Genomic DNA, 22,732 nt, shown 5'->3' with positions numbered 1-22,732 from the left:
ATGCAGCACTTTTTTGTATTTGTCCGTGCCACGTGGGCTCCCACAAAAAGATGTCCAACTCCACACACACACAGAGCTGAGCAGGGCCCCCCAGCAGGAAAATGCCATCAAAAGCCACTCTAGAAGGCCTATGACGGAATAGTGGCATCTCCCAACACGCATTTGTTTGCGTGTTGGGCATCATCACAAATAGGGCCTCATGCCCTACAGTGTGAATGTTGCCTAATAAATGGAGTCTTGCAAAACAAAAACAAAGTGTCCAACCTTTTATTTGAAAATACTCTCCCAACAGGATAAAGCCAATTGAGGCGCCTCTAGAACACAAGCACCGCTGCTTATTGCTATGTCACATTGCTGCAATATTACCAGAATTAGGATGGGTATGGGGGGTCGGGTATAGGAGAGCAAAAAAAGGTTGGGAAGTCAAGACGAGACCCACCATCATGTCCAGTCCAGCACACACATATACAAAAAAGGAGCCATGGGCCATTCTGAAAAAGAAGAGATGTAAAAATGCTGCAGGTGTTCTCCATGGCGACCGCCGTGTTCTCTAAAAATAGGACAACTACTACTGAAATATGACGACTGTGGAAATCGGGAGGAAGAACATGAGCAGTCGTCTAATCATAAAAAATAATAATAAAAAAAAAAAAGTTTTGAAGGTAATGTCAGGAGTGCTGAATTTTAGGGAATGCTGGTTGGTCATCTCTAGCATCTATTACAAGTCTACAAAAATTCAGCATCTTACAAAAAGTTGTAGATAAGGAAAAGGGAGGGGGGGGTGGCGTCTGTCGTTTTTATGCCTTCTCCTCGGTGGCGTCCTCAGCAGCCTCAGTCACCTGGAGGAAAGAAAAATGGCAAGAATTACACTTTTAGAAAAAAAAAAAAAAAAACGCACTGTAACACACTGCAAACAATCACAAGATAGGAAATACAGTCCAATCTCTTAAATTGTAGGATTTGACATGTCACCCAAATTGTGTAAAAATAAATAACGCAACGTAAGCCGCTGCCTCAGTTCATTAGCTTCATCTGGATGCACCAATTTTAGGATCCAACTCTGTCAACATTTCCTGCTGTTGTCTCCCGCTGCTATCACGCTGCCACCTGGCTCTCCTATTGGATGCACAAAAATGTCACCCCAGGTTGACGGGCCACCAACCACCACAGCACCACGCTCCGCCATTGTACTACAAACATACAAACGGGCACTATGCTGTACTAAGTGCAGGGTGAAAAGGCTTTTCTGCTGAAGATGAAGCTATACGTTAGTAGGGCACACGCAAAGTTGGGTTAGCGTGACACTCTTGCATACCCTTCACTCTGACCGTCTCGCTCTGCCCTCGCACTGACATGGCGGAGAGGGCAGAGTTTCTGATGGAAGACACACTGACAGATGGACGACACACAAAGATCTGCGTGTGTACGCAAATGCGGTTGTGTGGAAAGACAAATGGACAATTGTTATTAAATGCTTTTTTTCCCTGCACATTTTTATTTATTTTTTTGGTCTGTCTCAAACCTCGTTATTCTTCGCGTCTCCGTTCTGGGCGGGGCCATCTTCCTTCTTCCCTTTGGTGGTGCCTTTCCGTGCCTTTGCACCCTTTTCGTCGGCCACCTTCTGCAGAGGAATTCAAAACTCAATATTAGTTATCCATTCATTGATCATTAGGATGAATAAAACGTGTGTGTTTAAGATTGCACAGATGTTTTTAAGACAATGTGCGTATGAGTTTTATTTACCTTGACGATGACCTTCTTGGCTTTGGCCTCTAGCTTTGGTGGCGCAGGCTTCTGAGGGACCAACGAAATGTGATTAGACTGAGCATTTACCGTGGCATCTACAGGCATTCATAAACCTTTTTGGCTGTGCATCAATTACTTAGATTTCATCCTAAATGGGCACCTTGAACTGAAATGGCAGACATCCTTTTCAGGCAGGGCTACTTGAGACATTGAACATACATACATACACCATGCATAAGTTCTACAGTATTCGCTGGCGTCATGTCTAAAGCTCAAAATTTATATAAAAAGTGATGACGCCAGCGATACAAACAGAAAAAAAACAGGCTGTGTGATGAAGCAGTGTTCAGGAAATAGGTGATACAAAATTTTGTTTTAGCTCATTTGTACCGTTTTTGCACACCAAATTCATCCACCCGTGATGTAGATGGACCACCATAGTTGTAATTTTACTGATGATTTATTATCAATGAATTACTACTGCACCACACTGGACAGAAGACAAACATCGAAAAGACATAAAACAAACACGTGCATAACGTTGACATTGAAGAAGTATAGTGGTGAAGACAGCGAAGAGGAGGTGAGAACCAAACTTACCGCTGACAACCTCTCGGACTTCCTGGTGGGCTAAAATAATCATTAAAAGAGTGAGAGACAGAGACAGAAAGAGAGAGAGAGGAAGAGAAAGACATCAGTTGTACTTCTGCAATTTGTCTTTACCTGCTCTGCTCTTCTAGTGAGTGCTTTTCACAATAAGAAAAAATCAAATAAAAACTGCACACACACGCACACACAAGTTGTACTTTTGATTTACCTCTTGTTTGGTGACCTTGGAGCTGTCCTTGCCCTCGTGGCCCTCAGGAGACTGCTGGGGAGAGCACAGTGAGCACATCAGGTCAAAACACTACTTTAGGTTGACTTTTTCAAGTTATGAGCTGTCACTTTGTAGATTTTTTGTGTGTGCTTTGGGTTGTCAGGCAAAATTTTAGTTACTATCAAACTTCAGAGCCACTGCAGTTAAGTGGAAAAAAATAGAGCAAGCGTCGCCAATGGTTTTTTGGCAGTTTACTAGATGGTAGCCTACACAACACAAATGCAAAATGAAAACAAAAGCTGCTCACACTGAGCCTATTGCGTGGTTAAGTTTTTTTCCCCCCTCATGGAGACATATATCCATTTCTGTGATAATTAACATCCTATGGAATCATCCTGTTTACATGGCCAGAGATGAGCTGCGAAAGTCACCGATTTACAAAGGCGGGCTGCTCTATGCGCATGCGCAACATCGCATACAACCAACAAGACAGAGGAGGTGAGGAAGGTCCACACAGTGTTAGTTTAGGATGGGCCCAAATACCCTGACCCCCCCTCTCTCTCACACACACACATGCACACAATGGTGGCATCCAGGCGGTACACGAATATGGACAAAGATGGCCAAAAGAGCCTAGAACGTTCGCAATACATTTCCCTCGTGTTATTTTGAATTTTTCGTTCCATGACATCCTTCTGCGTGGACGCCTCCGTTATGACATTTTAGCCATTTATCTACTCGGCGTGTCTTCGTGACATTGTACATCCAGCACTAAAATTAAGGTTGGGGGGAAAAGAGGAACTAGCGGAGAAAAAACGCAACCACGTTTTCTAACTTGCAAATCACTTGAACGGATGCGCGCTGTTTTTAACAGCAAAAATTTCGAAGCGGACGTGGAGACAAATAGCAGTGGCGACACTCACCTTCCTCTTCGGCATGTTGCTTGTCAATGGAAAAATACCAAAAACGACGCTAAACTATGAGGTCAAGCCTTTCAAAAGTCCACACGGTGGGTAATTCCAACTAGCGGATCGATATCTAAAAAGCACCTTGTCTAATATGTTGATTATTATGCACTCCCCTAAAACTCTGTGCCTCGCTACACCATTGGCCAGGGCGCGCCAAATCTTCTCCCATGCCGACTCCCCATTGGTCATTCCTGTCTCCATGTAAATAAGTACGTCACGGATGTTTGGACGGACAGCGGCCACTGACTGTTTCTGATTGGCTGAGCGAACTGACTCGACCCTGCCTTCTGCTCAGTACCAAAGGCGAGCGATGACAACCAAGCCTGCATGGCTCTAGGCGGATCTCGCACGTGTCGGAGCGCATTGTTGTAAAATAAATGAACAAATAAACAAAAACTCCGACAAAAAAGGGCAGGAAAATTATCGCAATGCTACACACGTACCACATCTATAACAGCGGCCATTGTGTGTTGGGGATTTTTTTTTTTTAATCAAATCTGTGGCATAAAAACACAAATAAGTATGCTTCATTTTGGTAAGGGGAAATTTATTTCTATAGCGCCATTCGTATACAAATTATTGCTATGTACGGTGTAATCTTGTTAATAATAATGAAAATTAAGATTCACATGTATATTTGTAGTGTACATAGTGCATGTGTAAATCTATCCTAACATCCAGAACTTTTTAACCTAAATGCATGACCTTTGTGTGTAATGTCAAACGAGCAGAAGTGTATAGTGAGTGCCACACAAATGACAAAAGAGCTTTTTTTCAACAAACAAAACAATATCCCCTGAAAATCTTTGTCATGAAACACGCACGTGATGAAAAACGCACAGTCAGCTGAGTGAAACAATGAAGAGCACACGTGTAATACGTCAAGCTTGTATAGAAATGTGTAGACTCCGCACGTATAGAACACTTCATCTCATGTCTGCCTTTTGTTTAGAATATGTTTGTGGAACGTTTAGGACTTGACATGGGCATTAAAGCATTAAAGTATATATATACATATGGACGGGCGAGTAACATTACCGGGTATCAGGGCCAATATCAGCCTTATTTAGTTTTTTATATATTTTAAGGTTACAAAATGTGAAAACGTTCAACGGGTATGAACATTTGAAGGCATTGCGTACGAGGACAGACACCCTTAGACGGGCTTTGACTGCCCTCTTGTGGGTATTTATGGTAGTGTAGGTTGTGGTTTTGCATTCTGCTATAAAACCCACTAGGGGACAAATTCCCCTAGTGTTAAGTAAACACTGTTTCTAAAATCAAGACACTGTGCCACAGTGTCTGTTTAAAGCACAAATGACTAATAAAAATAAAGTACAGCATCTACAGTGAGTGTGCATGTTTTGTTCTGGACATTTAAAGAGTAAATGCCTGTTTGAAGGGGACTTGCTTAAGAGAACAATATTTTTTGCTGTTTTATGAGTAAATATGTCAAAATACTATAGTTGCCTTTTCTGTTCTCATATGGTCTTGTTAAATTTCCGAACATGCACACCAGCCTCAATTGTCTGTTTCACCCGAAAAATAAAATTAAACATCTATGTTATACTATTAGAAACTCCTCCGCCCCGCCTCCCCCCGTCACTGAGCCTATATGACGTCATAGAAGCGCCGCACTCGTCCGTCACGGTGCGCTGAGAAGGCAACGCTGCATTCATTTACATCCGTCTATGATCGATCAATTCATGCATGCACGGAAATTACACATTCAATTGAAGAATCGATTTGTTGTCACCATGAGAGCTACGTGCGAATGTAAATCTACTAAATAAATACACTTACGTGAACGCTGCCAAATAGGCGGGACTTCCTTCCGGCTGTCAGTAGAGTTTGGGTGTTTATCTCAGTGCGCACACATCAACCGTGCAACGATCAGATAGGTAAGCCTATGGTGACACTGCTTTTTATGTCATTAATATTATGTGCTTGTCTCTCGGTTTAATCGACGATATGCAGTGTAATTGTAGCGTGCAAACGGTGCATTAAAGGTCCAAAATGTCTGTTAACCCGGCTGCGGCTAATCTCGTGTTGTCCTTTTTGCTTTGATGCACTACAATGTTCGTCACCTATTTACTGACCGCTTATATCCGCACACCCGACTCCCTCTTTAATAACACATCTGCACAATTTGTCATTTAGAATTACATCCACAGTTTACTAATACCAGTAAACCCCCGTTTATCACGGAGATACGTTCTACGCGAGAACATAATTGACTTGATAGGTTTAGCCATCACAGACGTTTTAAGGTAAAAATCTTAAAATTCCTACTTGCAAAGTTCTCTAAATAAATAGCAAAGCGAGTTTGCTTTAATCAGTCTTTGAAACTTTGAAGTTTACTGTAAAGCCGAGACAAACTAAAATAAACGTTTTATATTTTTAACACCAAAATATTCAACCAAACTATTTAAATCTACCAAAAGTCTGCTAGCTTGATGCTAACCTATAATTGGAACAACATAGTAGACATTAGCAACGATGCTATGGTAATTACTGTACTAACATTTACAGCACTTACAGTTCCGTGGAACTTCTTTGCTTCTTCTTCTTGCTCTCACATCTCTTCCAGTAGACCTTAGTGCTAGCCGGCATGTTGCATCACAAATGTGTTCGTCTTGGATCCAACTGTGGTGGGAAAAAGCCAAGTGTATTAACAACATTGAGTATTACCAATGTTATTACTAGTATATAGCGGTCATGGAAAGAAGTCCACTGAAGTTGTCTTATATGTTGACAGGTTTCTACACATAATGCTGGGTCATCTGATGTGTGGAGGTCCGGGCCTTCTGGCCCTCTTGTGGACCTTCATACCGCCTTTAGTTTGTCCCCAAGACATAACAGAGCGCCCCAAGCTGCTCCTGGTGTCCTTCGACGGTTTTCGCTGGGACTACGTGAACCGCGTCCCCACGCCAAACTTCCACGTCCTTATGCAGGAAGGCGTGACCGTGGAGCAAGTGAAGAACGTGTACATCACAAAGACCTTACCCAACCACTACAGCTTGGTGACGGGCCTCTATGCCGAGACGCACGGCATCGTCGCTAATGACATGTTTGACCCGGTCCTCAACCGCTCCTTCTCCATGGAGAAAGAGAGCCTCTACGATTCCCAGTGGTGGGAGCAGGCGGTGCCCCTGTGGGTTACCATCCAGAAATCTGGCGGGCGAAGCGGCGCCGCTATGTGGCCCGGTTCCGACGTGAAGATCCACGGAATGTTCCCTACTCGCTACCTCCCATACAACGCCTCAGTTGCCTTTGAGACTCGGGTGGAACACCTGATTAAATGGTTCTCTGCACCTGACCAGGAGGCTGTGAATTTCGGGATCCTGTACTGGGAAGAACCGGATGATAGTGGACACGATTTTGGGCCAGAAAGCTCCCAGATGGACGGCGTCATCGCGGACGTGGATGAGAAACTTGGCTTTCTGCTCAACGAGCTGAAGAAGGCGGGCCTGTATGAGAAGGTCAACCTGGTAGTGACCAGCGACCACGGCATGACTCAGCTCTTCCCCAATAAGATCATCGAACTGGACGAGTACGTGAGCAGAGACCTTTACACCTTGGTGGACAAGAGTCCCGTGGTGGCGATACTGCCCAAAGAAGGTAACATCACATTTCCGCCATGTCAACTTGGTATATTTTTTCTGACAATGCTCTATTTTAGGGAAGCTGGATGAGGTGTACAACAAGTTGTCCGATGCCAACCCCTATATGACGGTCTACCGGAAGGACGCCATCCCCGAGCGACTGCACTACCGCCACAACGTCAGGATCATGCCCATCCTGTTGGAGGCTCGTGAGGGATGGACCATCGTCCAGAACAGGAGCACACCGCTCATGTGTACGTCAATACACCTCATATAATTTATTTTATTGTGCGCTGCACTCTCCCTCTGTTCTATTATTAGCTCTCCTAGAGGTATTTATTTTTTCTTAAACATAGAACTGAATCCCATTTGATGTAATTAACAAGGAAAGAACAATGGTGGGTGTGTAGGCGTAAGCTTCCTCATGCTTCAAAAAAGCAGGTATTTTTCATCAGGTTTGTTGTCAGACAGAATTTCTCTCGTCTCGGATACTTACTAAAAATAGCACATCATAGTAGCTGCAAATAGAAAATAGTTCACTTTGAAATAGTGAAATTTTGAGGGCATTAGTTGGACTAAGATACCGATGAAGGAGAAAGAGGCTCAAAATGGGGCCACTACAGCCAACTGGGAACTGTGGAGTCAAGATCTGACGTTTATTTCCAATTTGTGGTCTCTCCTCAGTGGGAAATCACGGCTATGACAACACTCTGCGCAGCATGCAGCCCATCTTCTTAGCCCGCGGTCCGGCCTTCCGCCAGAACTACGTGAAGCCCACCATGCGCTCTGTGGACCTGTACCCCCTCATGTGCCACATCCTGGCCATCCCACCTCTGCCCAACAACGGCTCCCTCTCGGACGTTCGGGACCTGCTGCACCCGGAGCCCACGGCGTCCCCGCCTGGTGTCCCCACCCCTGCGGGTACGGCGCGGCCCACCTCCTTCCCCGTATTGGTGGGGTCCCTCCTGGGGGTGCTGCTGGTTGCGGGCTTCCTGATTGTGTTTGTGCAGCAACTGACACTCATGCAGCTGCCCTTGCTCAAGCAAGGCAGCAGGGAGATGTCGCAGCCTTTACTGCAAGAGGAGTTGCACCTGTAGCCGGAAGCAAGCGGAAATGCTGGACTCATACCCCGTCCTGGAGGAGGTCCAATCAGGAGCAGGTGGGGACTCTGGTCCAGTGTGGATGCTTTTGGTGGTAGAACTTCAGAACCTTAGTGGGAAGATTTTTAGTGGCTTTCTTTGATTGTGACTCGGGCTTCAAATGGGTGGAAAAGTATTTCAATTGGAACTTGGTACTTTAAAAGGGTAAAGGTGTCAAAGAATTTGAGACAATCTCTCACAAAAGCGAGGTATGGTGACATGCCCTGGAAAGATGGTACCCTCCTATAGAAAGCCGTTTTGAGTTATTTTCTTTGGCGATCATCTCAGTCGCTGTTCTCAAGTCTATACGTGTGGTCTGTTCTTTTTAATCTTTCCATGTTGGTGGAATGTGAAGTGCAGTTTTGCCATTGTGAGTATTTCCTCTCTTTGGAATTTTTTTTTCCTCGTTGCTTCGGGCCAGAACTGTTACTGCGATTTGCACTAAATGACCGACAGGGGGCAGTAGACAGTAGGTTATGTATACGTTACATGTTGTAGTTGGGGGGGGGGTTAGGGTTAGGTGCCTCTCGCCAAAAAGCTTTTAAAACAGCTTAGTCACTAAAGTGTTAGAAAGTTATTGAGTATTTCTCTGTCTTTATGGCTTTTAGATTATTAGAGCATTTACCCGAGTCCCCCAAAAATGACACTGTGATGTATTGTTTTTCATTTTCTATGATAAAATTTTCAAACTGAAAGAGGGAAAAGTGTCTTGCTGACAGATGAATGACACACACGCACGCACGCACGCGCGCGCGCGCACACACACACACACACACACACACACACACACACACACACACACACACACACACACACACACACACACACACACACACACTATATTTGAGTGATTTGTTCAATAAATGATTGCCAGATGATTTGCATTTGTACAATGTAACATGAATCGGATCAAGAAATGTACTTCCTGTATTTGCTATGTTGACAAAATTAAAACGCCTTGACTTAAAAATAATTTGAAATCAAGTTGTCATTTGTTGTTAATAATTGTGAATAAGATCTATTTATTAAAATTATATACAGTGGAGCCTCGGTTTTCGAACGTCCCGGTTCTCGAACAAATCGGTATTCGAACAAAAAATTCGAGATTTTTTTGCTTCGGATGTCGGACGAAATTCGGTTGTCGAATGACGCGAGATGAGACGAGAGGACCCGCATGCCAACTGACTCCGTTCGTTATTATGTTCTCGTTACTCTGAGGATTGCATTAACTCTATTCATGCCTCCAAAGGAAGCAAGTGGGAGCAGTAAAGCCATCCTTAAACAGAAAGACGCTCCTAAAGCAATGCGACACTGAGCGCCCGGCGCGCTGCGGTTGCGCGATCGGACCAAATTAAGCTCCCTGCGCACTGATGTCCACTTGAATTTTGGAAAGTAGAACAGGACTTTAAAAATATTTTCTAAATTTCAGCGACCGCTCTGTCACAATAATGCGACCAGCACGGTGCAGTTGCGCGTTCGGTGACGCGCTACGGTTGCGCGTTCGGCAGTGCGCTACAGTTGCGCGAATGGACAAAAATGCGCAAATGAGATTAATGCTTAAAAAAAGGCGTTGTTTTTTTGGAGGGGCTTGGAACGGATTCATTATTTTTCTATTATTTGTAATGGGAAAATAAGATTCGGAATTCGAACGATTCACTTCTCGAACAGCCTTCTGGAACGGATTGTGTTCGAAAACCGAGGCTCCACTGTACAAAGATATATTTAGAAATAAAACAATCAATACAAGCAAAAATTTAGTTTGCACAAGAAGCTTAAGTGACGCCTGCAGGCTCTAGCGAGAAAGCGCACTTTGTAAATTATCGGTGAGCTGGCAGGTTCAAAGGTCCTGTGCAGGGAGTCGCCGCTGGAATTTGCCCCATTGGGCATTGTTTGAGGATCAGTCTTCCGGGAGGAAGCCGTTGCCACTGCTGCTTCTCCTCTGCACTCCTTTTGAGCCCAGAAGATCCAACAACCAGAATGGAAGTGACTGTGGATGACGTTATGGTGCACGTCTCGGCCCAGGAGGAGCACGCCTCTCCCGACTACATGGACACCAGGGACAAAGACAAACGCAGCCGCTCCTCATCCTCCTCCTCCTCGTCTTCCTCATCCAGCTATAAAGACGAAGAAAAAGCCCAGGAGAAGATGGAAACAAAAGTGATGGAGATGAAAACTGTCATCCAGGAGACCAAAGCAGAGGAGGTGAACGGCGGATCCCGACGCTCATCATCATCATCTTCCCTGGAGGCAGACAACATCGAGGATGGAATGATGATGGCCTACAAGCACCAAGAGGTTGACTCCAAAATGGCCAAGGGGGAAGACCAGGTGGACTACGGCATCAAGACCCTGGAGAACCTCACCCAGGACAAGAACGCCCTTGCTCCGGTCGAGCCCGAGCATCCTACGATCTCGCTCTATGTCAAGGTAGGCTGATGTCTGCAGCTCCAGTTAACCATATTCATTATTTTGCTTATTTACCACCGATATGAGCCACGGTGTGTTAGCAGTGATTTTTTTTTTTTACGTTGCTGCTACAGGTGGTGTCCTCACATTTACGACATGGTCTTATCTATATCTGACATTCCAGATAAGCAGCGGGCAGAGATCAGCTGCGCAAAGCACCGCGCCCCGGCTTTTGCACATTCCTTCACACTTTCATAAATGCAACTATCTTAAAAATACATGGACAACTTTCAAAGTGTCGCCATTGGGAAACCTTCAATGACTACACAGGCAATGATTTAAGCAATATTTTAACAGCCTCGATAGTCAGACGATAAAAAATAAATAATAATAATAATATTAAAGGTAACCATTGAATTTTTATGAATAAAGAAAGTGTGTTTCAAATAACTAATTATGTTAAACAATATTTTACTTTTATTTTTTTGCTTAGTTGATCAATGTTGGTATTATGCATTTCCCAGGAAGGGATTTTCTTCCTGTTTCAAAGTGTTCAAGTTGCCTTATTTTTTTTTTTTACATCCGTTACTGTTTGACAGGCCTGTGAATGATTAGCCTGACAAGTCACTAATTTCAACCATCAACTTTAAAAGCTTCATATAATAGCTAAACCTTCAGAATAGTTACTTACTATTTTATGACTTTTCACATTGAAATGTTTAACTAATCATGAGCCTGTTGTAATCTCTAATTACAAAAAAAACAAAATCAACCCAAAAAATTTTGGGGGAATTTTGAGGCAACAATTTTCATTTGGGAACAATTTTAATTATTAAAGGCTATATAGATAGATATTTTCCCATGGTTCCGTGTTCACTTTCTCCATCTGCCGTAAATGTGAACACAGGTTATTAAAAATGCAGCACGGCTCCGCCCCTTTGCCCCCCCTCCCCCAGCAAAGCCTGACACCTGTTTGCACTCCGTGTCATTGAACGCTTTGCTTGCTTTCATTCCAGCTTTACTAGACAAATCTGACCCTAATCTGCATCCTCAACACATCAGCTGACTTTAGGACCACTTTAGGACCACTTTATTGCATAACTGGACTTTGACACTAGGACTATGTGTGTGGAGTTTGAAGATAGGATGTAGTGGCGTGACATATTGTAGGCTTTGCTATTGAAGAGGAAGCATGTCAGGTCCTGAGAGGGAGCCTGAGATTGAACTTTTTGTCAAGGTAAGACTAAAAAAAAGTAGATTTTGGTCTGTGTGTGCATGTGTGCGTGAGTAACACAATAGCAGAGGTTAAGTTACCTGGGATGCTCAGTGATGTACGGCCTTAGTTGTACTCTGCGGTGTTTGTTGTGCTGCTTGGCGCCCCTCTGGGACTTGACGTGCACCTGTAGCAGGTGGCATAAAATTAGAAGACAAAAAAAAATCATCCTCGCAGGAATTCTGGTTAAATAAAAACAAAATGACAAGACAGCTTAAGAAAGAGTTCCAAAATTTAAATGATTATTGCCTTCTGTTATATTTATTACTGCTAAATACTTTAGTCTGAGCCTTTCTGTGTGCGTGCGTGTTGTCCGCGTTGACTGGCTGTCATTATTTTACACTGAATTGGTGCGGTAACAATGACACATGCTTGCGCTGCATTCAAGCTGACTTGGCGACTTTTTAGACAGACGTCGACTGTGTTCTGGTGTTTGCTTCTTTATGTATGTGTGTGTGTGTGTGTGTGCGTGTGTATGCGCGTGTGTGCGTGAGTAACATTCATAATTTAGATGGTGGGTTAGGTGTATGCTCTTCAATGTGCGCTGAAACATGAGCTCATTCAAAATCAATTGAGTCCTTGCTGCATAGGTATTTTCTTCACGCAAAGGTTTAAATTGCATCTGGCTAAAGTTGCTAACAATCAACTACAGTGTTCCCCCACTTTGTCATAACTTTTTAAAATTGATTTTAAAGTATAGATGACAAAAATAATGACTAGGATTCTTCCTAATAATAATTCTGGAATGACTTTGTTCCTAGGCGGGCAGCGATGGCGAGAGTATTGGCAACTGTCCTTTCTCTCAGCGTCTCTTCATGATTTTATGGCTAAAAGGCGTCGTCTTCAATGTCACCACCGTAGATCTCAAGAGGTGAGCGATGACGTGATTATTAACATTTTTATTTAATTTACTTATTTATTTGGGCACTATTAGGAATGTGTACTAGCTGACCTTGACATAACGTTGACGTGCCTGACAAGTCCAAAAGTAGTTTTACGATATAATAGTAAATGAGTGAATGATTTTGAACGCAGTGAAGCTTCATCCACTCATTACACATTGACTGCAATGTACCTAACATAGATAATTACTCTAATTAGTGTAACAAGGTTGATAATTGTTGTTGAAATGAATGTCTTTGAAACCATGAAATCCATTATACAGAATTAAAAAAAATGTGCATCTTGTTCGGATATTGGCCTCCCTCAGGAAGCCGGCCGACCTTAATAACCTGGCGCCCGGCACGCACCCACCGTTCCTCACCTACAACGGAGAAGTCAAAACGGACATCAATAAGATCGAAGAGTTCCTCGAGGAAATGCTGGCGCCACCCAAGTAACACAAACACACATTCACACACACAAAGTATGTATTGTATGTAGGTCAAAAGCAGGTAACCAGTGTTTTGGATTAAAATATATTCATAATAATAATAATATCATAATAATGATGGTAAAGACGTGATTATTTTTGTTCTTCTGATTGTAATCGAGGTATCCCAAACTGGCAGCCAAACATAGAGAGTCAAATACGGCGGGCAACGACATCTTCGCCAAGTTCTCAGCATTCATCAAGAATACCAAAATGGATGCCAACAATGGTGAGGAAGCTTACTGTGTTTTTATTTTCTGTGTGAAATATTTTTAAAATGTATTTTTATTTATTTTAAATTATTTTTTAAATTATAATGCCATTGTTGTACTCAAAAATAAAAATGTTTGGGAAACTGTTAAATGATTGAGTTTATAATTTAATGAAAATAATTCATTAAAATGTTTGGGAAATAATGATAATGTTAATAAAAAAATAAGTCAAGATAGGGTGAAATGATGACATTTATCAGTAGAGGGCAGCAGACTCCACTGTTTGCGTCTTACGGAATACTTTGCTACCACCTAGTGGACATTATGAGAACAGTACTTTGTATGCTTTTAGCGCTAGGGCAAGGTCTGACAAGGGCCCTACAGAAACTGGACGACTATCTGAACAGTCCCCTGCCTGACGAGATCGATGCTAACAGTAGAGAGGAGGAAAAGGAGTCCAGAAGAAACTTCCTGGATGGAAATGAGCTGACATTGGCTGACTGCAACCTGATGCCCAAACTGCACATTGTCAAGGTAGATAAAAATAATAATAATAATAATAATAATCAGCTCCTGATGCTGGTTTCACCAAGCATCATGACATTTCATGGGCATGCCAATTATCAGAAGGCCCACAAAAAGTCTCAAGAAACCATGCTTAAAATCTACCACTTTGATATGCAAAACATCCCCAATTTGTGTCTTGCAGGTGGTGGCCAAGAAGTACCGCAATTACGACATCCCCTCGGACATGACGGGGATCTGGCGCTACCTGAAGAACGCTGCTGCCCGCGACGAGTTCAACAACACGTGCGCCGCCGATGCCGAGATCGAGATTGCCTACAAGGACGTGGCCAAGAGGCTCGCCAAGTAGCCTCTTAACTACCAAAACCTTCCTTTTTTCTCTCAGCCCTGCAGAGATTTATTAGTTTAAGGATGCTCAAATGCACTCAGATGTGACGGATGGTCCCGCTCCTGCTGTCTGTGAGCTATTTATTCCTCATGACACAAAGCTCCCTTTCACATGTGCTGCAAAGCTTTGACTCACAGGCGTCGAGGCGGTTAGATTTATTTATCCCCACGCCTGTGGACGTCTCGCTCGACTCTCATGTTTATTATTGAGCTCCCGCTGCGCCTCGTCTTCCCACGGGATGGCGCGCCTACGAGCCGTCAACGTCAAAGTTCCTCTTGGTTGTCATTAAACTTCACTTGTTTTGTCTCCTCACGCTTAGTTTTTGCTTTAACAAACTGCAAAGAGTTTTTATTCGCTCGAGCCTATAAAGTCGAAGATGTGCCGTGCCTCGAAGGAGTTTCTAGCACGCGCTGCGGTTTGGAACATTTAAGGTGAAGGTACTGCACTTTAACGGTGACTCTGCAAATAAAATCCCATCCTTTGGCTGACGCACGACGGCTACAAATGGAAGAGGCTTCCGTGCCAGAGCTCCAACGCCATCCCGTCTCGGAAAAGCCGAGGAGCGCCGCCACGCGAGTCGTCTCCAGTTTTCCTCGCTTGAAGAAAAAGCGCTCTGACTTGATGCCAGAGAAAATAAACGCGGGCCGCCCGTCTGCCTGGCGTTTCTTTGCGGCTTGCTAATTAGCTGCGGTGGGACGAAACAAATACCAATACTAAGTACAAAAAAGACACAAATGGCAATTTTGTAAAGTTGACTATCTTTTATGCTTCTTTTTGCTACACTCATTAACAGCGTCTTTAAAAAAATAATAATAATAAATCAGAAAGTGTGCGTGTGTGTATAGGGGGGGGGGGGGTGCCTTTGGCCTGTTACGCATAAAGTTCTGGCACGCGGCTTCAGTCTGCCTCGCACTGCGTACCCGCCTGGGTCTGACAGTCGGGATGATGTCTAATTCCAAACAGTAACGTGGGCGTGGGGGCCGCTGACAAAGGAGCCCTTTGTTTGCACACCTGGTCGCTGTCCATGGTCCTGGCACTTTGAAAATGGGACGCCGTTGCTTTCATGTTTGGGCGACAGATCTGATCTGACAGATGTTATGACATATATGAAGAATTTGAGTTAATAAGCACGATTTGCTTTGTTTTCATAGACCCCAATAAGCAGTACCAGGATTGGAATTTCAGTTCAGCTTGAGCTTTTCAGCATTCACATGCAAGTTCTAGAGAAATTGTCTGTTGTGTCGCTGGTATTTCAGGAAATAAAAGAAAACAGAGACTTGCTTGCGGACCCCAAAAAGCGGTTCCAAAAGGGGGCTGAAAGGGGGGGGGGGGGGCACTTTCATGCCTTGAAGAATGACTTCTGGCTTTCTGCAAGGTTCTGGCCGGCTGCCTGGATGCACTTTCCCCGCCAGTTCATCATTTTCTCATATTGGGTCAGCAAAGACAAGTCACTTTTATAAGTTGGGTTAGGTTTGGGGGCCCACTTGGGGGGGCGGTATGGGAGACGTTGGTGTGCTGGGCGGGACCAGCAATTGGGGACGGGCTGGGATCTGGCATTCATTTAGCATGCAGAGGCAAAAATGTGTTGGAGCGGCACTAACTTAATAAGGACAAGCTAGACTGCCTTTGGCTCCGGGGAGGGCCGCATGGGTGGGCGGCCCCCCTCATCCAAGTCACACTTTTCAATGTTCGTTAGGGGGCGCCAAAGTACACACTTGCTCTTGACTCAGTTTAAATTAAGATGACTCTTTGGTAAGGCTCTTATCGGAGATACCAGAGTGGCTTTCAGCTATAAAACTGTTCTTCACCAGGACGTTTTCTGCTTTTTGAATGACGTATGCGCGCAAATTGACAATTGATTGACAGCGGAGCGTGGTTGCAGCACCCACAACTTTTGAGAGCAAGAAGAATGGCCGATCTATCACAACTATGAAGCTTCGTTTGATTTACTCGGTAAAGTTTTTTTTTTTAATCATTCAAATTTGGCAGGGTTGTTAGCAACACTTCTCTCTGTGGTGTGTCAAATTTACATGACAGATTTATTTTCACAATATAGGGACTTATGTAATGTCATGATCACACGCCTTTCTGAGAGCCCCTTGTGTACCTTTCACATAGTCAACTGATGCAAATGTCTTTGGGCGTCTGGCTTGTTTTAACTTCATCATTGTAATTGCACAACGCCGGGAATGTCAAAGTACAACCAGTGTGATTCCCCCCCCCCCCCCCCCCCCCCTTCTCTTTTTTTCCCCTTTCACAATAATTTAAATTCATGGAAATCCCAAGAATGTTCTTGACATGCACCTTCTAAAAAACACACACATAGACACACACACACTAACACGGATGGTGAAGCTTAAAAACCTCAAAGCCCCCCACCCCCTTTTTTCCAACTCATGTGAACACACTTAGATTGGCTCTATTATGTCTGGGAATAATGTAAAACAGCTTCCCGGCGTGTCCGTGTCTCTGCTCCCGTCTCTGGAACGCCACTGACGGCGGCAAGAGTCTGGATGAGCGCCGCCCATCTAAACCGCCCCCACCACCCAGACCCCAAATTGTCGCCACCACCATCATCCAAAGACAACTCGCGCTCAGACACAGTGACGATCCCAAAGAATAACTACTGTACGATGACAGACAGATGAGGAAAAGTGGAAATATTCCTCGTTTAGTCAAACAGAACCTTACAGATATCAATTGAGTCAATACAGATGCGACCTGAGCACAAAACAAATTTGTGGTTGCAAAATACTAATTATGGATCCCATAAGTGCAAAACACTTATTTGTAGCCATAAAATACAAAATTGTAGCTTTGAAAAAATACTCATTTGCGGACAAGAACATACACACAAAATAGTAAGTGGTAAAAACGTATTTGTTATGACATGCACATCAAATGCAAGCACACACGTACACGCACACACACACACACACACACACACACGCACAAACACACGCTATTGTACAACGACTCATGCCAAAAAGTTTACAATGTCTTACCTTGACCAGGAACTCGCTGTGCATTGTGGCCAAGGGTATATAATCCGACGTGCCGTGCAAAATAACCGCAGTATTTAAACCGCAGTCGTGCACAGGTGAGGAACACACTACCGGGTTGAAAGTTTGACGAACCCGCTTGCTACCACACGACGCATGCGCACTCCCAGCATAGCTATAGTTAAAGATACAGCACACGCAGCACCGTTGCAAGAGTTCGTGCATTTTCTCACCCAATCGAATTCACATGCAAATACTGACCAATAGTATTCCTCGGCATTCGACAAAAAATACGGTACTAGTTCCCTAATCAGTCAGGGCTCTGAGTCAGGAATCACTTGATGACCTTATTTGTCAAATATGCCCTGTAAATGTCCTGACAAATAAAAGCCATCCAATTAATTCCAGGATTGAATTCTTCTAAGTCCTAAAATGTCACACATCAACAAGCAACACACATGGGATAAAAACACACGCACACGCACACACGCACATGCACGCGCACACAAAAAGTTGGAAAAGATCAGTCCAGATGTTGGTAGTTATCTGGGAGACAGTGCAAAAAAAATCATGTCATTAAAATCCATCAAATCATCTAAAAGCTTTTTATTTGCTTTCTCCAGTTACAACATAAATACTTTGACTTTTCAGGCTGAAGCAGTGGGAATGTCATGCGTGTATGTGTGTGGAATATTTGATTTGCTCTGCATGCAACCCTTCAAAAATAAAATCCACCTGAATGACTTTATTATATTAGCGCCCACTAAATAAAAGATCTGATGACAACCAAATGCCCAACATTGACGTCTGCATCTCATTTTGTGCCAAATTTACAGGACAGAAAGAAAGTTTGTGGTAGTGCTGATAGTGCAAAACATTGTCCATGATGATTGATGAACTAAAATCAGATGTCTTCTTTTTTAAAATATTAAAAATCTTTAAAAAAATTAAAACCGGTTAATTTTTCTTTTCATTTCTCAATTTAGTAGGTAATCCTACAAAAAAAAGCTCAAGTGGATTGATTTGCCAAATTTAAAAAAAGTAAAAAATAAATAAATTAAATTAAAATAAACTTTTAAAACTATATTTTAAGTACATCTAAAAAATAAATTCTAGAAGAATAAAAAATGGTAATTTAAATAAAATAAAATGTAAGAAAATTTAGAATACCAAAAAAGTTATAGTGTATATGTATGAATGTGTCTGTGTAAATATATGTGTATTGTATATTATATACACATACATGTAGACATACACTTATCTACATAAATAAACTAATTCCAAATGTCAAAATAAGCAATAGAAAAATAAAACTTATTTTTTTTATATTTAATACAAAGGAAAAGCTGTACAACTAAAGACAGCGGACATAGCGCTCAGAAAACTTCATCTGCAATTTTTGTGCACCACATCATAATTTCCCAATTGTATTTTGTTGAAACTATTTAAACCATCAGTTTTGTACAAAATCCTAGAAAGTGAATGTGAGAAAAGGCCTCTTAGAAAAGTGTGATTTGGACTAAATTGCACTATTTTTGGTATTGTACAAAAGTTTACAAAAATGTACCTTTGGAATTGATAGAGAATAGAATTCAAATGTTAAAAATGAATCCTCTCACAATGCTGAAAATAAATGTATGCAAATAATTGCTGACTACTAACAGCCAATCAGGCAACAGGATGACATCATACAACTTTTGTAACCATTAAGTGCTTTTACTTAAGTCAAGATGGCGTCAACATGACAAAGACAAGAATTATTAAAAGAACCAACGCGAGTGTCAAACACCCTGACCAACTTTCTTAAAGTGGTCACGTATCAAACAACAAAATCTTTGGATCCTGAGCTCTTTAATTGGAATTTCACTGATTGTCTGAATCTTGGTTGTCGTACAAAATTGTATTTTTCTTTTTGTTGTCGCCGTGTTGAAAAATTGAGTCATAAAGATGCAGCAAAAGTACTGGGATGAGTCAAGTTTCAAAAATACAATAATACATAAGTTATGGCTTCATAAGTTAAACAGGAAGCAGAACGCCCTGTAATATACACGTTTAAATAAGTCTCGCTGCTCAGTGCGTCTCTGTATTGTCGTATAGAAAAAAAAACAAAAAACATGCCTAATGCAAAACAAAGCATTAAAGGAACAATCAGGATGAAAGACGTAAAAGCAAAGATAAACAATTACGCTACCACATCAACGCCGGAATCTTACAAGAACAAAACTGGAGATTTGAGGAAAAGTTAAAATATTTCAAAATGTTCAAGATTTTTTTTAAGGGAAAAATGTTGCTGATAAAGTTTCCCCTTCAAAATATACAAATTTATGCTGGTTAAATTCAGACTTCAATGTGGTAGTGTAAACATTATTATTTTGTTCTTTTTTGTTTGTGCCTCCTGTCCATTGGTATTTAAGAGATACAAAAAAAAGTCTGTTAGGAAGGATGTGCTTCTTCTTGCTGCTTTGAGCGCTTTGGTCCAAACATTCCAGGAAGACAAGTCCACACAAGTTAGGATGAGCTGCTTTAAACAAAAGAAATCCCTTTTCAGTCAGGTGTTCAGTAGGGCCTCCACACAGCCTCATCCATGCGCCCGCCCGTGTTCAGGACGGTGGGCGAATTGCTGTGGCTCCCGTCTCCCGCGTCCACGCCGCCATCCGCTTGGCTGGGCAGGTTGGGGTTGACCAGCGAAGTCCCTGTGGAGGCACTGGTGCAGGGCGGGGGGGCCACGCGCGAGGGCGAGCGCTCGCCGCCGCCCGCGCCCCCGCCCGACACCATGGAGATCTGGTAGGACCCGGACGAGGCGCCGTAGTACAGGTAAGGGGTGCTGCTGGTCTGGAAGGGTCCGCTCTGGTTCTGCGTGGAGCCCGGGTATGGTGGCGGAAGGTAGGTATGGTAGTGGGCGCTCCCCAACGACATGGCGGAGGTGACGGGCGGCGTGTAGGTGAAGGTGGCCGGGTAGTGCATGCGAGGACCGCTGAAGCGACTCTCCGTCAGGGAGGATAAGCCCGGGAATTGGCGCTCAAACTGCCCCGGGAACGGGCTCAGGTCCGAAGAACCTGAAAAAAAGACCATGTTTACAACATAAGACAAAGATAATGATGTTAAAAAATCCCCCATTTCTTTTTACATAAATAAGGCCATTAAAAGAACAAATACGCTTCAACGAGTGCAAGAAATTCATTATATTCCCCCTTTTCTATTGGCGTGTTTTCCTTTGGGTGGAATAAATCTGACTAAAAATGCCTGTATTGTTTTATTCATCATCTTCTGTCTCGCCGGCCGGCGCTGACAAAGCGTTTGCATGTTTACGCAAATTTACGTGTGTGTGTGTGGGTGTGTGTGTGTGTGTGGGGGGGGGGGGGGAGCACATGTGGAAACACTTTGTGCAAGAAACAGTTTCCATGAGATTCATAATGAGGCGGACCCCGGCTCTGATGTGGCTCCGACGCTCGCCTCCCGTCGGCTCCAGAGAGTGTGTGTGTGTGTGTGTGTGTGTGTGTGTGTGTGTGTGTGTGTGTGTGTGTGTGTGTGTGTGTGTGTGTGCGCACGCTACATCCCCCAAAATAAAAAGTACCCCCGAAACCACTAACTGGCTGTGGCGAGCACGGCGCTGGGTGCAGAGTTTATGGAGAATGGGAGGTCTTCTCCGTACCCCCGTACCATACACCCCCGCTCGGTCCCCATTTGTCTCCCGCAGTGGTTTAGTCCAGCCAAGGCGCGCTTATCATAAATCACGAGGCGTCTTCCCTGTCACCACGTCTGCTGCGAAAGGAAGATGAGGGGGCGGAAGCCTCGTGGAGGGACAGGGAGGGGCTCAGCGTGTTTACATGAAAGTTAGTGTCACGTAGCATATGATGCTAATTAGAAAGCAACCCCCAATTTATTCTTATTAAATTCAAGTAGGAATGTGAGGTGAGGTAGCATATTTTTCACATTCCTCTTCATTTGGCATATTTACATAATTCTGTCTTTATGCCTCTAATATATACATATATTTATCATGAATGATATGAATAATCAATGAATGATTATTTACCAGTAAGTGTCCGTATCATATTTGTGGACTCAGCTTGCATTACGTCCAAGTGTCAACATGTTAGCTGGTGAGTGTGACAAGATTTTGGTGTGTTATGTGTTTTTTTTTTTTTTTGACATTGAGAGGTAACTTAATTTGGTTGAACCTGGCACCTCATGCGAACGACAACAAAGTAACAAAATGAAAGCCGACTAGGGGAAAGTCCAAAGTATCAAGGCCGCTGACTGCCTTTGAAACATGGCAGTGAGTCAACAGGTGTACAGAGAGAAAACTTGTCTGGCGGGCGGCAAGTTGGGACTCCAAACGGAGTGCTTTAGTTTATTTGGGAGCGTACAAACTGTGAGCCAGACACAATCAGGCCAGCAATTTTGCACAATGCGATTTGAGTGAGTGCAGAAGAGACACTTTGTTGATGTGCCCCAGTCTAATAAATGTGGCATAAATTGTTGAATTCTTTACATTCTAATAATTACGGTATGTTTATTTTTGTATTATTGGGTATTCTATTCTTATCTGAAGACATAACTAAGTGGTGCTGAGTTGATGCGTGATCCTAACCTGGCAAGCGTCTGGGCACATCGTTGATGGAAGGCAGGCCCGTGCCTCTGCTGGAGGAGAGCGGGGCGGTGGAGTGCACAGAGGGGGACGCCATGGGACTCAGGTAGGACGGATACGTCTGATCGTACGACCACGGCGGCGACGACTGAGACTGACGCGGGTCTGATCGGGTGCGGAGGAAGAAACAACAGCGACAAAACAATTGCATTATTGGTGTATGTGGAGGACCCGGTTTGAATCCTTTGGAGTGTTCACCTTCCAGGAGAACAACTTCCTGTTTGCTTTATAAAAAAAAAAAAAATAGCAGCATGTAAACGAAGTGAGGCGAGAAAACTTTTGTGCTCAATCGTTTGGTGTTTTAAAAGTCCCCTCGATATAGTGATTGCGATTTAGTATGTAGTTATATTTTCAAGGTCCTTGTGATTTGAAAATTATATTCTACGACACATTTTAATGTATGATGAATTGAATTAACCAAATTTAATAAAAATGTGCATATTTGGAATGTTACCGGTGATTTGCGTCTGTCCCTGCGCCGTGAACGAGTTGGGCGCGGCGTTGAGCGCCGGTCGCTGGGCCTGGGCGGGCACCGCCACACGGACCCTCATCCTCTCCAGCTCGCTCAGGCGGTCCGAAAACAGGCCTGACTTTGGAGGGTCCTCCAGCTTCTGACGATGCCCTGAGG

At 43.4% G+C, this 22,732-nt stretch overlaps 4 protein-coding genes and 1 long non-coding RNA gene across 21 annotated transcripts in view; 2 read left to right on the top strand and 3 right to left on the bottom strand.

Moving 5' to 3' along the window:
- Window positions 1–253: 253 nt before the first annotated feature.
- Window positions 254–3,792, bottom strand: hmgn3 (high mobility group nucleosomal binding domain 3). 8 transcript variants are annotated; one of them, XM_088362743.1, is made up of 7 exons: window positions 3,487–3,700; window positions 2,564–2,617; window positions 2,347–2,376; window positions 1,744–1,794; window positions 1,523–1,621; window positions 1,316–1,415; window positions 254–839 (listed from the first exon to the last, which is right to left on the bottom strand). In XM_088362743.1, the coding sequence occupies exons 1-7, from the start codon at window positions 3,499–3,501 to the stop codon at window positions 832–834; spliced, it is 357 nt and encodes a 118-aa protein (XP_088218869.1). In that variant the 5' UTR covers window positions 3,502–3,700; the 3' UTR covers window positions 254–831. The 8 variants fall into 8 exon arrangements, with proteins under 8 accessions (XP_088218869.1, XP_088218870.1, XP_088218866.1 ...); XM_088362740.1 differs by lacking the exon at window positions 254–839 and adding an exon at window positions 848–1,116 and having other exon boundaries at window positions 1,744–1,791; window positions 2,564–2,614; window positions 3,487–3,792; XM_088362739.1 differs by lacking the exon at window positions 254–839 and adding an exon at window positions 848–1,116 and having other exon boundaries at window positions 1,744–1,791; window positions 3,487–3,782.
- Window positions 3,793–5,159: 1,367 nt separating this feature from the next.
- Window positions 5,160–9,248, top strand: enpp5 (ectonucleotide pyrophosphatase/phosphodiesterase 5). The gene is made up of 4 exons (XM_088362732.1): window positions 5,160–5,432; window positions 6,290–7,152; window positions 7,214–7,390; window positions 7,821–9,248. The coding sequence occupies exons 2-4, from the start codon at window positions 6,303–6,305 to the stop codon at window positions 8,231–8,233; spliced, it is 1,440 nt and encodes a 479-aa protein (XP_088218858.1). The 5' UTR covers window positions 5,160–5,432; window positions 6,290–6,302; the 3' UTR covers window positions 8,234–9,248.
- Window positions 9,249–10,143: 895 nt separating this feature from the next.
- clic5b (CLIC family member 5b) lies at window positions 10,144–14,763 on the top strand. Of its 2 annotated transcripts, none has more exons than XM_088362733.1 (6): window positions 10,144–10,702; window positions 12,716–12,825; window positions 13,165–13,290; window positions 13,449–13,555; window positions 13,891–14,072; window positions 14,248–14,763. In XM_088362733.1, exons 1-6 carry the CDS (start codon window positions 10,253–10,255, stop codon window positions 14,410–14,412), a joined length of 1,140 nt encoding a protein of 379 aa, XP_088218859.1. In that variant the 5' UTR covers window positions 10,144–10,252; the 3' UTR covers window positions 14,413–14,763. The 2 variants fall into 2 exon arrangements, with proteins under 2 accessions (XP_088218859.1, XP_088218860.1); XM_088362734.1 differs by lacking the exon at window positions 10,144–10,702 and adding an exon at window positions 11,698–11,918.
- Window positions 11,278–17,633, bottom strand: LOC148381911 (uncharacterized). The gene is made up of 3 exons (XR_015854505.1): window positions 17,457–17,633; window positions 11,996–12,081; window positions 11,278–11,567 (listed from the first exon to the last, which is right to left on the bottom strand). It is a non-coding gene; the product is annotated as an uncharacterized LOC148381911 (long non-coding RNA).
- A 411-nt stretch (window positions 17,634–18,044) lies between these two features.
- The window catches only part of runx2b (RUNX family transcription factor 2b), a 69,159-nt gene continuing 64,471 nt past the window's right edge, over window positions 18,045–22,732 (bottom strand). For all 9 annotated transcript variants that reach the window (XM_088361641.1, XM_088361648.1, XM_088361647.1 and 6 more), the window contains 3 exons: window positions 22,559–22,726; window positions 22,048–22,209; window positions 18,045–20,509 (listed from right to left, as the gene is read on the bottom strand). In XM_088361641.1, coding sequence (XP_088217767.1) covers window positions 20,010–20,509; window positions 22,048–22,209; window positions 22,559–22,726 — 830 coding nt within the window. In that variant the 3' untranslated portion in view covers window positions 18,045–20,009. The remainder of the gene's footprint in view (window positions 20,510–22,047; window positions 22,210–22,558; window positions 22,727–22,732) is intronic.

Source organism: Syngnathus floridae, chromosome 19, assembly GCF_059516105.1.
Source record: "Syngnathus floridae isolate MCC-2025c chromosome 19, RoL_Sflo_1.0, whole genome shotgun sequence".
NCBI classification, from domain to species: Eukaryota; Metazoa; Chordata; class Actinopteri; order Syngnathiformes; family Syngnathidae; genus Syngnathus; species Syngnathus floridae.
The sequence above is the reverse complement of the archived record's forward strand: the minus strand, read 5'-3'. Positions and strand labels throughout refer to the sequence as shown.